Here is a 15,308-nt window from a genome sequence, read left to right as displayed (position 1 = left end):
AGTCACTTTCTTTAATTATTTATATGAGATTATCCCAGTCAGTTCAGTTCAGTCTCTCAGTCATGTCCAACTCTTTGCGCCCCCACGGACTGCATCATGCCAGGCTTCCCTGTCCATCACCAACTCTCCAAGCTTGTTCAAATTCATGTCTATTGAGTCGGTAACACCATCCAACCATCTTAACCTCTATTGTCCCCTTCTCCTCCTTCTTCTATCCCAGTCAAGAAAATGGAAATGAAGATGTGATTATGAGTTAAAATAAAGGGTGTTCAAGATAAAAGTTTTGATTTTTGTTTCTTATGATTATCTTAATTACGTTGTTTGATATAATTTGTATAAAAGTACATATATTTGCACTAAATTTAGCATACTTCTGAGAGAAAAAAGAAATATATGTGTACACACACACACACACATATATATATATATATATATACACTTTGTAAGCCATAGACAGCATAGGAGGCAAGGAAGAAAATGTTTCACAGTTTAGGGAGATTGGGTGAACACAATCAAGACATATTGTTTTAAATAAGTATTTTATTAAAACATAATAAGTGTGCAAAAAAGAACATACACCATAAGTGTACAGCTTCATGAAAATTCACCAAGTCCTTGTAAATACCATTCAAGTGAAGAGCTAAAGCCTTGACAGCACCTCAGAATCACCCTCTCATATCCTATCCAATCATTACCTGTACCCTTGTTCTTTAAGTTAAATATCATCTTGATTTCTAACACCACAAATGAGTTTTGCCTGCTGGTGAACTTTATATAAATAAAATCCTAAATGTGTATGGTTTTGTTTCTTTCACTTGACATTTTATTTGAACAGACTACATTATTTATTTATTGTATGGATAAATTTATTGTATGGATGTTAATGGACATAGCTTCTAAGTATTGAATACACTGCATCTTACACTTTTTACAAGTTTTCTGGTGAACATACATATGCATTGCTGCAAACACAGCTGACAAACTTAGTAAGGAAAACATCAGATAAGGACTTGGAAAATAAGAATAAACTCCAAATGGTGTTGGAAGGAGAATGCTGAGGTAAATAAAAGCACAGGCATTGATGAATACACCTTATGTTTGCCAGGAACTTAAATTTTTGAAATGTTCAGTTCCAATTCTTATGATCCAACACTGTAACTCAAAGTATTGTGGATTGTCATTCAGGAGCAAAATGTCAGTCTATGAAAATTAGATGAATTGAACTTTGAAGTCTCCTGTGAATAAAAGAGGCTTTGGAGAACATGAAATTTTAGAAGAAAGGGTCTTTGCTTACATGCATATAGTGGTACCCTTTTAAGAGAAGTTTAAAGATAAAAATCACAACAAATATTTCCTATGACCAGATATTTGCTTTCATTTGGAGGACTCCCCATTGACTAAAAAATTTAGTCCCCATTGACTTCAGGCTGACTAAGAGAACTTCTCAGAAGATTCTAATTAAATGGTATGAGAAGGATTGTCCTTTCCTTTAAGCAAAAACCTAGTGATACATGTTCGTAACTGCTTGGTTTTTATCCCATACACAATAGGATTCATTGTGGGAGGCATGAGTAGATAGAGATTAGCCATAATAATATGTACATGTGGAGGAATGGAGCGTCCCCCAAAACGGTGTGTAAAGAAGGTGAAGAAGGCTGGGACATAGGTAATGACGATGGCAAAGATGTGGGCAGTGCAGGTGCTGAAGGCCTTCTGCCGGGCCTCTGCTGAGGACAGGCTGACCACTGCCCGGAGGATCATGGTGTAGGAGACTGTGATGCACAGGATGTCAAAGCCCCCAATCAAGAGGGCAACCATCAAACCATAGATGGCATTGACCTTGACGTTGCCACAGGATATCTTGGCCACAGACATGTGGTCACAGTAGGTATGTGGTATGACATTGCCCCTGCAGTATGGCAGGCGTTTGGTGAGGAAAGTGAAAGGGATAACAAGCATTACACCTCTAAGAAAAGTAAGGAGCCCAGCCTTGACAATGACTGAGTTAGTGAGAATAGTAGCGTAGCGCAAGGGGTAGCAGATGGCCACAAAGCGGTCCAGGGCCATGAGCATGAGCACCCCAGACTCCATCCCTGTGAAGGTGTGCACAAAGAACATCTGGGCCAGGCAGGCCTTAAAATCAATCTCCTTGAGATTGAACCACAATATGCAGAGAGTGTTGGGAAGAGTGCTGGTGCACATGAGAACATCTGTGAAGGAAAGAAGGGTTAGGAAGATGTACATTGGTCTGTGTAAGGCTTCTTCAGAGTAGATGAGACACATAAGGCCAAAGTTCCCTGTGACTGCAATGCTATACATGGTACACAGAGGGAAGGAGACCCACAAATGCACTTCTTCCAGTCCAGGGATGCCATTTAGGATGAATGAGACTGGAGTAAGGCTAGTGCCATTCAGAAACGACATACTGGCTGTTGGAAGCTCATGATACACCAGTTATAGAATTGCTCTGTAGGCAGAAAAAGTAAGATCAGAGATGAGCTGACAAGTAAGATTTTCTTTATCATAGCTGACAATTTGTCGTTCTTGTAGCTCAATCACATGTACATTCTCTTATGCTGAATATGTGATATTACACCCTCATTATGTGATGTTACACTCTGATCCTTCCTCAGTGATCAATGCAAAGAATTAGAGGAAAACAATAGAATGGAAAAGACTAGAGATCTCTTTAAGAAAATTAGAGACACCAAGGGATTATTTCATGCAAAGATGGGTACAATAAAGGACAGAAATAGTATGGACCTAACAGAAGCAGAAGATATTAAGAACAGGTGGCAAGAATACACAGAAGAACTATACAAAAAATATCTTCATGACACATATAACCATGATGGTGTGATCACTCACGTAGAGTCAGACATCCTGGAATGTGAAGTCAAGTGGGCCTTAGAAAGCATCACTACGAAGAAAGCTAGTGGAGATGCTGGAATTCCAGTTGAGGTATTTCAAATCCTAAAAGATGATGCTGTGAAAGTGCTGTAATCAATATGCCAGCAAATTTGGAATACTCAGCAGTGGCCACAGGACTGGAAAAGGTCAGTTTTCATTCCAATCCCAAAGAAAGACAATGCCAAAGAATCCTCAAGCTACCACACAATTGCACTCTTCTCACATGCTAGTAAAGTAATGCTCAAAATTCTCCAAGCCAGGCTTCAACAGTACGTGAACCGTGAACTTCCAGATGTTCAAGCTGGATTTAAAAAAGGCAGAGGAACCAGAGATCAAATTACCAACATCCACTGGATCATCGAAAAAGCAAGAGAGTTCCAGAAAAACATCTGATTTATTGACTATGCCAAAGCCTTTGACTGTGTGGATCACAACAACTGTGGAAAATTCTGAAAGAGATAAGAATACCAGACCACCTCACCTGCCTCCTGAGAAATCTGTATGCAGGTCAAGAAGCAACAGTTAGAACTGGATATGGAACAACAGACTGGTTCTAAATCGGGAAAGGATTGCATATTGTCACCCTGCTTATTTAACTTATATGCAGAGTACGTCATGTAAAATGCCAGGCTGGATGAAGTACATGCTGGAATCAAGATTGCCAGGACAAAAACCACTACAATATTGTAAAGTAATTAGCCTCCAATTAAAAAATAAATAAGTAAATAAATAAAAAAGAAAGAAAAAAAAAGATTGCCTGGAGAAATATCAATAACCTAAGATATGTAGATGACACCACCCTTATGGCAGAAGACAAAGAAGAACTAAAGAGTCTCTTGATGAAAGTAAAAGAGGAGAGTGAAAAAGTTGGCTTAAAGCTCAACATTCAGAAAACTGAGATCATGGCATCCAGATTGACGCTGAAACTGAAACTCCAATACTTCGCCACCTGATGTGAAGAACTGACTCACTGGAAAAGACCCTGATGCTGGGAATGATTGAAGGTGGGAGGAGAAGGGGATGATGGAAGTTGAAATGGTTGGATGGCATTATTGACTCGATGCACATGAGTTTGAGTAAGCTATGGGAGTTGGTGATGGACAGGAAAGCCTGGCATGCTGCAGTCCATGGGGTTGGAAAGAGTCGGACACAACTTAGTGACTGAACTGAACTGAACACTCTCGTTGGATCATGCCTTAAGCATTAGACATTGACCAGATGAACGGATGGAATCTAGTTGATGTGCTGGATCTGGATGTGCCTATTTTAAAAGATCATATAGTTCATTCTCTCGGCTGAAATTGACCTCCAACTAAACAATAGGATGATCAAGGATTAATTAAATATTTTCTGTGTTCCAACTGGTCATCATCTTAATCAAAGATGCCTATTCTATTCTGAAATCTTATCACTCTTCAACGGCGCTTGTGGGCTCCATTTTCAAAGTCAACCAGTCTAATCTAGGGGGGCATACTGACAATGCTATTAACTAGTTTTAGCTCAAATCCCCTGCTTTAGGTTCTCAGGAAATCTAAATGCAGAAAACTGTAAATCATCCCCTGTGCCAAAAGCGTTCTTTAAGCAAAATTATAGAATGATCTTAAAGGTAAAAAATAATAATAATGCTCTTTCTAAACATCAAAGGGCCACCCATTAATTTCTTGAGTCAATACCAAAAGAAATAGAGAGTGAAGAATCACTGGAAGCACAATAACTATGGGAAATTAATATTATTTTTCTAGGATTATAATCTCTTCTAATGGACTGCATAGCCTAATTCAATAAGAACTGAGGATCCATCACTTGAAACTAACACAATTGGCATTTCCTTTAGAACATATTTGGAGAAGGGAATGGCTTACCCACTCCAGTACTCTTGCATGGAGAATCCCCATGGACAGAGGAGCCTGGTGGGCTGCAGTCCACAGGGATGCGAAGAGTCAGGCATGACTGAGTGACTTTCACTTTTGCTTTACAACATAGTACTGTATTTCCTATCCTGATCACCACCTCAGAGAATTATAGAATCAATATCTCTCAGTCTATGCTATCTCCAAAACTAAATTTTTGTAGTATAAAGGAGATTCTCAATACATTTTTCAAATCCATAGGGAAAAAAAGCTGTGGGAAAAATAAGGACTGACAAATGTTTCTGAGTAGTAAGAAGGAAAATATTTGTTATGATAGTGTATTGTGAAAAAATAAGAACACATTCATGACCATAGAATGTATGCAAATTGGATGCATAAGTCTGAAGAAGCAGATTATGTTGGGTTGGAGGGTGCTGACTTAGGGGGGAAAATGTACAAGTAGTTTGATAAGGGAGGAAGTCCAAAAGAGAGGACTTTTGGAGAAAAAATAATAATCTCTTTGAATAACAATTATCAATTTTCAGATTTATAGTATTTCCTATGTATATAAGAGGTAACTCACCTGCCACTTCAGCGGCATCCCTGTTGAAAATTTAAGGTTGGGAAAAATTGGTTCTCCTTTCCTAATATGTGTCTTTTACAAAAATTTTATATCCTTAGTTTTTAAAAGACAAAATCTGAATAGATGAAATCTAGGGCCCCTTCGAATTGAGAAACAATTCAAATATCATAAGTGTGATGCGAAATCGAGGCAATTCTCTAAAATGAAAAATAGATGAGAAACAGAGAACATATGAAATAAGGCCATCATTTTTCTTTTCCTTTTCCCCCCAATTGTGTAAATTATTTTTTTCATAGAAATGCTGTTTTTAGTTTTCACAGCCAGTGGGAGGTATCACTTCTCTAGAATACTCCTCACAAGAATTATTCAGTGTGAACCACAAGATTTAAATATAAAAGCATATTTTATCCAACACGGAAATGGAGCATAGAAACCAGTATACAGAAGCAGACTTACAATACGGTCCATCACGCCCTCTCAAAATTTAGGAGACTAATCCTATTTGACAATTCGCTTCTTTTTCCTAACCTCTCATTATCATAATCAGTACCCACATCTTTAAAAAGCAAAATGCACCCTCAATTCAGAAATCTTCTTACCCTGAAAGCTCCTGGAATTCTTCAAGAAATTGAAGACATATCTACAAATGAAGTCGTATTCATGCCTACATGATGGACTGGGCTTGCAGGAGAAATGTAAGACCTGTATCGAGACCATGAGGAGGTAGATGGAGAAGGGAATATTTCTATTTTATATTTGGTGAATGTGGTATGTGTATGATATTATCTGAAGTTGAAGAGCTGGAAAAACTTGTTACTATCTTGTTCTACTATAGTCTCAGAGTGAAAGTTATTTTCCATGTACATGTATTTAAGTTATCTATAAAAAAAAAAAAAACAACTTAGGAATCAGATATACCTGGGTCCTAAGGACCTTGGCTCAGCAATTGGGAATTGCTTTAGGAATTATTTTGTCTCGAATTATAGTCTAGGACTCCCGGTATAATTTTTTATAAGTACAACAGAGAATATGTAGCTCTGAGACCTTTTAAACTTTCAGAATTAAATCCTTTGGGGAGACTGATCTGTTCTCCACATTTTTCACATCTTAGCACAAAGGCATGCACAAAATCATACTGAAAAAATATTTTTTAAGAATAACTAAATGATGTTGGTATGTAAGCAACTGAGTTTTATATGTGATCTTGTATATGTTAGTGTCCCTAATAAAGGTATTTATTAAATAATTTTGTGTAGCTTATTTTGGATTATCTAGATATATAACATCTCACTGTAAATGAAGAATATTTTGCTCCTCCCTTTGTTTTATTTTTGTTTTTTTGTTTTCCTTTTTGGCCTTTCTTCACTGGCTAGGATATCCCTCCTGCACAATGTTGATTGATCTGGATATTTTTGTTTCTTTATCATGACTGAGTGTAGTAAAACCCACTACAGGTAGAGAAACCTCATTCTACAGTCACATGAAAGACTTATATTCCAGTGCAGAAGCACATCCGTGCAATAATAAAAGTTAATCATATGCTGTTGAGTTTGCTAGCATTTTGTTGAGACTTTTTTTATATTCTTCAAGAATATTTGACTGCAGTTTACCTTATTGCAGTCTTTATCTGGCTTTGGTATCTGTATGATAATGGCCTCATGAAATGAGTTTGGAAGTGTTCAAGTGATGATGTAGTAAGTTTAAATATTTTTTTTTCTGTTGCAGGATTGTTCAGCTATTTTTTCTTATAATAAATATTCAAAATTATAGTATTATGAACTTACATCTATAGGGGTGATCATATGATTAGTTTCCATCTTATTGAACCCATTAATGTATAATGATTAGCTTTTTCTTTTGTATTAAAATATGGTTGATATATAGTATATCAGTTTCATAGAAAAAGTAGAAGCATGCTCAGTTGTATCTGACTCAGTGACATGATGGACTGTAGCATGCCAGGCTCCTCTGTCCATGGCATTTCCCAGGCAAGAATACTGGAGTGGGTTGCCATTTCCTTCTCTAGGATATTGTCCCAACCCAGAGATTGAACCCACATCTCCTGTGTCTCCTGCATTGGCAGGCTTATTCTTTACCACTGAGCCAACTGGGAAGCCCGTATTAGCTTCAGGTGTACAGCATATTGATTAAATATTTTTTTAGAATATACTCAAGGTTATTAAAATGTGCATCATTTTTTTATACATACTAGTTTGGACTTCTTAATCCCCACCCCTATCGTGCCCTCCCCCCCCCATCTCTTTCATCATGAGAGCCAATAGTTTGTTCTCTATATTTGTGAGTCTGTTTCTGTTATGCTGTATTTATTCCTTTGTTTTATTTCTTAGATTCCACATAAAAGTGATAACATACAGTGTTTCATCTTTCTTTGTCTGAGTTATTAAGTACAATACCCTCCAGATCCACCCGTGTTATGGCAAAAAGCAAAAAAGCAAAATCTCATTTTTGATGGCTGAGTAATAGTCTATACACCTCACACTTTATTTATGCATTTATCTGTTGATGGACACTTGGATATTCCACATATTTAATACATTTAATTATACAGACACACACACACACATATACAAAATAAACTCTTTCAGAGAAACAATTTGCAACACTTCCAAACTTGTTTAATGAACACACAGAGCCTCAATATTAAAACCTTAACAACTTATTATAAGGAAGAGAATTAGAAACCAATGCACCTTATGAACGCAGATGTAAAAGTCTCAAATGAAATACTAATATTAAAAATTGAACCTTGCAACACATGAAAAGGAAAGTTACACATAGCACACTGGAGTTTATCCCAGAAATAAGAAACTTAATTAATGTTTGAACATTAATCAATGTTGTTCTTGATATTACAGAGTGGAAGTAAAAACCCATTATCTTTAGATTAATTATATCATTTAAAATTTGAAACATTACTTTGAGGTATATACTATTATTATAATGATATAGAGATTAAAATGGTTTGATACCCATAGGAGTTTATAGGTGATAATGAACAACATAATTCATATAAATGAAATAGAAGGATTCAAGTTCAGGAGGGCTTCCCCAGCGGCTCAGAGGTAAAGAATCCACCCGTGATGCAGAAGACACAAGAGACCCAGGTTTGATCTCTGGGCTGGGAAGATCCCCTGGAGGAGGACATGGCAACCCACTTCAGTATTCTTGCCTGGAGAATCCCTTGGACAGAAGATCCTGGCAGGCTACAGTCCATAGGGTCTCAAGGAGTCGGACACAACTGAAGCAACAAAGCACGCACATCAATCACCAAAGACTTATTCACAACTGCATTGCACTGAATTTTACACATCAGCTTTCTGCCTGCTATTGTGTCATAACTAATATGATCCTTACTATCATTCCTACAAAAATCACCTTATATGTACTTTATATCATGGAACTTTTTCCTAACAGGATCTTAGGAGAACCTTTTGAAAATTGTTGATGTTTGTCAAGTAGTAGTTTGGACTAAGCTTAACTCAGAGAGGCTTTCTCAAAGGAAGGAATAGAATATTAACATACATTTTTGACCTTTTCTTATTCATTTAATCTCATTTATCTAATATTAAAATTTTCAGTTATATGACAAGAAAAACCAAAGAACTTTCTAATTTCCTCTTATCAGTTAGACCTCTTGTCCATTTCTTCACTTCTGTGTGCCGAGCCATGTCGTGCTATGACTATGTTGCTTCAGTCATGTCTGACTCTGTACAACCCCATGGACTGTAGACTGTAGCCTGCCAGGCTCCTTTGACCATGGGACTCTCAAGGCAAGAACACTGTAGTGTGTTGCCATGCCCTTTTTCAGGGGACCTTCCCAACCCAGGAATCGAACTTCCATCATTTAAGTCTCCTGCATTGGCAGGTGGGTTCTTTACCACTAGCACCACCTGGGAAGCCCCCTTCACTTCCATATTCACTCATAAACATAGAAGAATTATCTTTACTAGACATCTTGGCACACACTATCATACCCTGCCAACTGTTGTACAAACTATAAATCACATGTGGATAAACAGGCTTCATTTAACGTTTCATGCATATGCATTATTTATGTCATAAGCATATAATCTGATAAAATATATGCATAATATTTATAAGCACATATACTTGCTTAATATAGTTTTAACCAGAAAAAGCAAAAAAGACTTTAAGCAGATATATTTTCATTCAAGATTTTCTTCCTTGAGGAATTACTTTGCAGAGCTTAGGAATTGGAGCATAAGTGCCATCTGCTAGATTATTATTTATTTTATTTAAATACTGCTTTACCTAATGCAATCAATATTGTAACTCAGCATATATCAAAGGAAGGTTTGCTTCTAGAGTTTTCATGTATCATAGCTATCTGTTCTGGAATGAAGCCATGCTTCAAGAGACCTCTAATAACTGAAAACTTTCACTCTGGCCAGAAGATCTGTGGTGAGAGTTTTTTGTTTTTTAACGTGTGTCTGCCCCCTGTCACTTCCTGTTCTAGAAGAAAGGTATACTGTTGTGCCAGATTACTTCCTGTTTTCACCCTCCATTAGCTTGCACTTACTTCTACAAACCCCAGGTATGATATTAAATTGTGGTCATGATGTACTCTGCTACATGTACCCAGAAATTCCTTCACTATTGGGAGAATTTCAGTCTTCTGTGATTCCTTAGATTTGATCAAGATCTGCTAAATGAAACTGAAACTTTAAAGAATGTTGTAGTGAGGTAGAGAGGAGCAGGAATGAAACGAAAGTACTTAAAGCGGGCGAGAGGAGAAGGGGGTGATAGAGGATAAGATGGTTGGATGGCATGACTGACTCATTGGACATCAGTTTGAGCAAGCTCTAGGAGATGGTGAAGGACAGGGAAGCCTGGAGTGGTGCATGCAGTCCATGGGGTCTCAAAGAGTTGGACACGACTTGACAACTGAACAAGACTGTAGTGTTTCAAATGAACATACAACCTTAGTATATAAAATAAATTTTAACAAGTCTTTACCCCGTAAAATTCTGAAATTGTTCACTCAGTATTTTTGAGACAGATTTGAACCCCATAAGTGCCATGTAGATAAAGCTATAACCAAAGTTATGAAACTGGAATTGAATCACTCTAGGAAGTCAGATATATTAATAAATCCAGGTTTATACTTTAATGAGTATCAGGTACAGTCCATATGTCTCACCAGAGAAAAGTTGTTAAAATTTAAAGGTAGTTATTGAGATTTTCCCCTCTGCTCAAATATTTTCTAAATGTAGATCTAGTTTCAACAAAGCTAAATTTACCTCCTTTCTCATTAGAGACCTGTGGGAACATTTCTCTGGGAACTTACAAACAAATTGTCTCCTTTTGCTTGGAAAATCCCCAGGGAAGTGTTTTATAGAGGCTTTCTAAACTAATGCAGCACAATATTACTGAGCAAATTTTAAATAGAGATTTAGAAACATCGGGCAAACATCACCCAAACTCACCCTGAGTTTGGGTGACTCAAGAAAAAATACATAAGAAGCATAGATATTGCTAAATAGGGGGGATTTGAGTCAGAGGGTAGGCAAATAAGGAAGACTAAATTATCTCTATATTTGAAACTAAAAGGATTTGCAAATAATCATGAAGAGAAAGCAAAATGTGGGGAGAAATAAAAATAATTTAGGTACTAGTGGAAGAAGACTGCGTGATGCTAATATAACAAGGACCAAAGAGATATTTTACAGGTAAGCACATTTCTGTACAGTAATAGGAAAACTCCTCTGTTCTCCATAAATGTAAGAATGTTACTGAGAAAGTTGGAAGTCTTTGCCAAAAAAATTAATTAGTGCAAGAGTTGGAAGGAATTCCAGTGACCATCTATCCCAACTTCCTGACAATGACATTCATGAAACGTCTAATTCTCCTTTTGATTGAATACATCTGATGACAGTTATCCTGTTATCTAACTAAAATGTATGAACTAAAATGCATGAATGAACAATATTACCAAACTCAAGTCTACTTTCTTATAACTTTTCCTATTCAACATATATATATGCCTTTCTGCTGTGTGCTCAGTCGCTCAGTTTTGTCCTACTCTTTGTGATCTCATTGACTATAGCCCACCAGGGTCCTCTGTCCATGGAATTTTCCAGGTAAGAAAACTGGAGTGAATTACCATTTCCTACTCCAGAGGATCTTCCAACCCAGGGATCAAACCCGGGTCTCTTGCATCTCCTGCAGGTGGATTCTTGACCACTGCGCTTCCTGGAAAGCCCATGTATGCCCTTAGGGTGTGTAAGTATAATACCCAAGGCATTTATTGGCAAGGGTCTGGGGGTTGAAACTTTAAACTATGAAGTAAGGAAAAGCTTTAGATTGTCATTGACAGTAACCAAAGATCTGGAATCATGAAGGGTATATGCTGATATCGCCTGAGGAATAGCTTAGCAAGCAATGAAAATGAAAACTGGAAATGCCCCAGATTGTGCACATTTGTTGAACTTGAGAAACCTCCAGTAAGTAAGTATGGCTGGGTTGAAGGAATACAAGTAATGAGAGATATATTCAGAGATTTAAAGGGATCCTCATTGTGTAGGATTTTGTAAATAAAATAAGGATGTTGGCTTTTGATCTGAGATGTAAAGATACTGAAGGTTTAAAGGATGCCTAGAGATGGACTTCCCTGGTGGCTGAGACGGTAAAGCGTCTTGCTTACAATGTGGGAGACCTGAGTTCGATCCCTGGGTCCGGATCCTCTGGAAAAGGAAATGGCAACCCACTCCAGTACTCTTGCCTGGAAAATCCCATGGACGGAGGAGCCTGGTAGGCTGCAGTCCATGGGGTCACAAAGAGTCGGACACGACTGAGCGACTTCACTTTCACTTTCAGAAATGACTTTACTTACATGCATTTTACAAAACAAAATAATGGTAATGACACTAATAATAATTGTAGTGGTGCTATATATTTTGCTGATAATGTTCCAGGTTGTGGTAAAAATCTCCATGGTTTTACTCTTCTGAACTCTTAAAAAATTCATAATTGAGAGAATTGCTTTTAAAAGTTTTCAGTTTTACCTTGTTCCTATTTTCTGGAAAACTTTGTTTTTATCTTTTTTATGTATTGATATAATTTATGCAATATTATTTAAAATTTCTTCCACTGATTATAAAGATAAAGATTAAAAAAAGATACATACTTACATAGAAACCCCTACACAAAATCTCAAAGAGAGAGCAAGAGAAAAAGAGAGAATGGTAGCGATCAAAATTAGAACTTTTAATATCTATTATATGGGGGAGATTAAAATATAATAGAACATAAACATAATAATTCTTAATGAAAGAAAACATATAATAGATAGCTTATTTAATGAATGAGTCAATTTTATAATCTAATACAAACTTAAGCAAGAGCTTTTAAAAACATAGCAAAAAATTTTTTGTAAAAAAGTTTTAAAAGATTCTGAAGTCTTATGATTTTAATCAAAAACTTTCAGGCTATATCCATGTCTCAGGACACAGAAGAGAGGTGGAAAGCTAACTAAATTGATTAATAAATATTTTACCCTATTAAACATCATTTTTCATATTTATTAAAGGCTAAAAATAATAAATACAAAAATTTAAGTATAATTATTTATACATATATATTTCTTCTTTATCTACTCAGAGATTTAAGAGAATCAATAGGATCCACAAGAACTATTAATAATTATAGCTTAAAATGTCACGATTAAATGTCAAAAGAAAATCTTTCATGTTTATCAAGAAGAAACAATTAGACGTTTAAGGGAAAATGCATATGGCTATGCATTGTGCATTGCAATTTATTATATAATTTTAAGTCTGCCAAACTTTTGTCTCTGATTATTCTAACTTGGAATATCCAGACTTGTAGAGAGATTATGTTCACCTTATAATATATGTGTGCAATAAGTAAATTCTCACACTGTTTAAATGACTATAATCCAGTGGACATACCTGGAAGGAGTTTTTGGAAGAAGGGAAATTATATGAGAAGTTGGTAGAATCGGTGTTATTAAAACAAGGTCTGTTATCAGGAAACTGATCAATGGGACAGAAGCAAGTACTAGTGAACGGTCTGGAAATATGACTGGGAACATACAGAAAGAGCTTACAGTATGAAAGTAAGAAAGACCAGGTCTTTGCTATGCTTGCACTATGCATTCTTTTGATTCAGTAACAGACTCAAGACCCCTCAGCAAGATCAAACAACACAGTCTGGGTGTAAAAAGCTAATTTTCACCGAAATGTATTATTTATGTTGTGAAAAGTATTCATTCGTCTTTTGTCTCTGACTGAAAACAAACTACTACTGTCTCTTGTACAGGACATATTCATTAGAACCAAAAGTAACATGCTTTGCCATTGACCATCATGCATAGAGTCAACAGCTCCAGCCTGACACCTAAATACTTCATCCTCAATGGGATTCCTGGGCTAGAAGCTGCACACATTTGGATCTCCTTGCCATTCTGCTTCATGTACATCATTGCTGTCATGGGGAACCGTGGGCTCACGCACATCATCAGCCATGAGGAAGCCCTGCATCTGCCCACGTACTACTTCCTAGCCTTACTGTCCCTTATAGATATTAGCGAGTGCGCTTCATTTGTTCCCAATATGTGTGTATCTTTCGGCTCAGCCTCAAAGAGATTGACTTTAATGCCTGCTTCATGCAGATGTTTTTCATCCACATGCTGACAGGCATGGAGTCTGGTGTGCTCATGTTTATGGCTCTGGATCGCCATGTGGCCATTTGCTACCCTCTATGCTATTCTACCATCCTCACCAACACCACAATTACCAAGGTTGGCCTTGTCACCTTGACTCGGAGTGTGTTGATGGTGATACCGTTCACTTCCTGATCAAGCATCTTCCCTATTGCAGGGGCAAACCTTGTTCAACACATCTATTGTGACCATATGTCTCTGGCCAAATTATCCTGTGGCTATATAAAGATTAATGTCATCTATGATCTCATAACTGCTGTATTGAATGGAGGGTCTCATATCATCTGTATTTCCCTGTCTTACACCATGATTGTCCATGTTGTAGTAAATCTGTCCTCTGCGGATACTCTTCACAAAGCCTTCAGCACATGTACATTACACATATGTGCTATTGTCATCACCTATGTCCCAGCCTTCTTCAATTTCTTTACTCACCACTTTGGGGAATGCAACATACCTCACCATGTCCACATTTTAATAGCCAATCTCTACCTATTGCTGCCTCCCACCTTGAATCCAATTGTCTATGGAGTGAAGACCAAGAAGATATGTGAGGAGTGATCAAACTGTTTTCTAGAGAAAAAGGATATTTTGAGTGTGAGATAAATCTATAATATAGAATTCTGGACTTAGCATAACAATAAAGAAAAATATAGAAAGGCAGAGAATAAGTGTAAAATTCATCAGCCATGAGGTCAGAAAAATTACCTGTCAGTATTCTGCTCTAAGATTTATGATAAAAATCACAAAATTTCTACTCTGAGACCTAAATTTTATAGAAAAAATTGACAGGAAATAATTATATTCCCACAGGCTTTAACTTTATTTAGACTTTCTGGAATGGGCACAGAATGAAGCCTGCCAATATGAAGAACATATTTTAATATCATATTGGTGGTTTAGTCCCTAAGTTGTGTCCAACTCTTGTGATCCCATGGAGTGTAGCCTTCCAGGCTCCTCTGTCCATGGGATTCTCTAGGCAAGAATACTGGAGTGGGTTGCCATTTCCTTCTACAAGGGATCTTCCTGACCCAGGAATTGAACTCAGGTCTCCTGCATTCCAGGCAGATTCTTTACTGACTGAGCTACAAGGGAAGCCCTATATCATATTATACATAGTCAAATGATTATAAAATATGTTTACCACTCGACATATTTTTGCAAGATAATTTTCCTGCTTTGAAGCAAAACCTGAATTTTAAAAATATATTATCAATACAAAAGTGCTTCTCTGTAATGC

At 36.9% G+C, this 15,308-nt stretch overlaps 1 protein-coding gene and 1 pseudogene across 1 annotated transcript; one reads left to right on the top strand and one right to left on the bottom strand.

Moving 5' to 3' along the window:
- Positions 1 to 1,458: 1,458 nt before the first annotated feature.
- LOC145527216 (olfactory receptor 52N1) lies at positions 1,459 to 2,424 on the bottom strand. The gene has a single exon (XM_081544823.1). The coding sequence runs from the start codon at positions 2,422 to 2,424 to the stop codon at positions 1,459 to 1,461; it is 966 nt and encodes a 321-aa protein (XP_081400949.1).
- Positions 2,425 to 13,712: 11,288 nt separating this feature from the next.
- On the top strand, positions 13,713 to 14,674 carry LOC145527219 (olfactory receptor 52N2-like; annotated as a pseudogene).
- The last annotated feature ends 634 nt before the right edge of the window (positions 14,675 to 15,308 follow it).

This window comes from Giraffa tippelskirchi, chromosome 11 (assembly GCF_054371585.1).
Source record: "Giraffa tippelskirchi isolate mGirTip1 chromosome 11, T2T-mGirTip1v1.2.pri, whole genome shotgun sequence".
NCBI classification, from domain to species: Eukaryota; Metazoa; Chordata; class Mammalia; order Artiodactyla; family Giraffidae; genus Giraffa; species Giraffa tippelskirchi.
The sequence above is the reverse complement of the archived record's forward strand: the minus strand, read 5'-3'. Positions and strand labels throughout refer to the sequence as shown.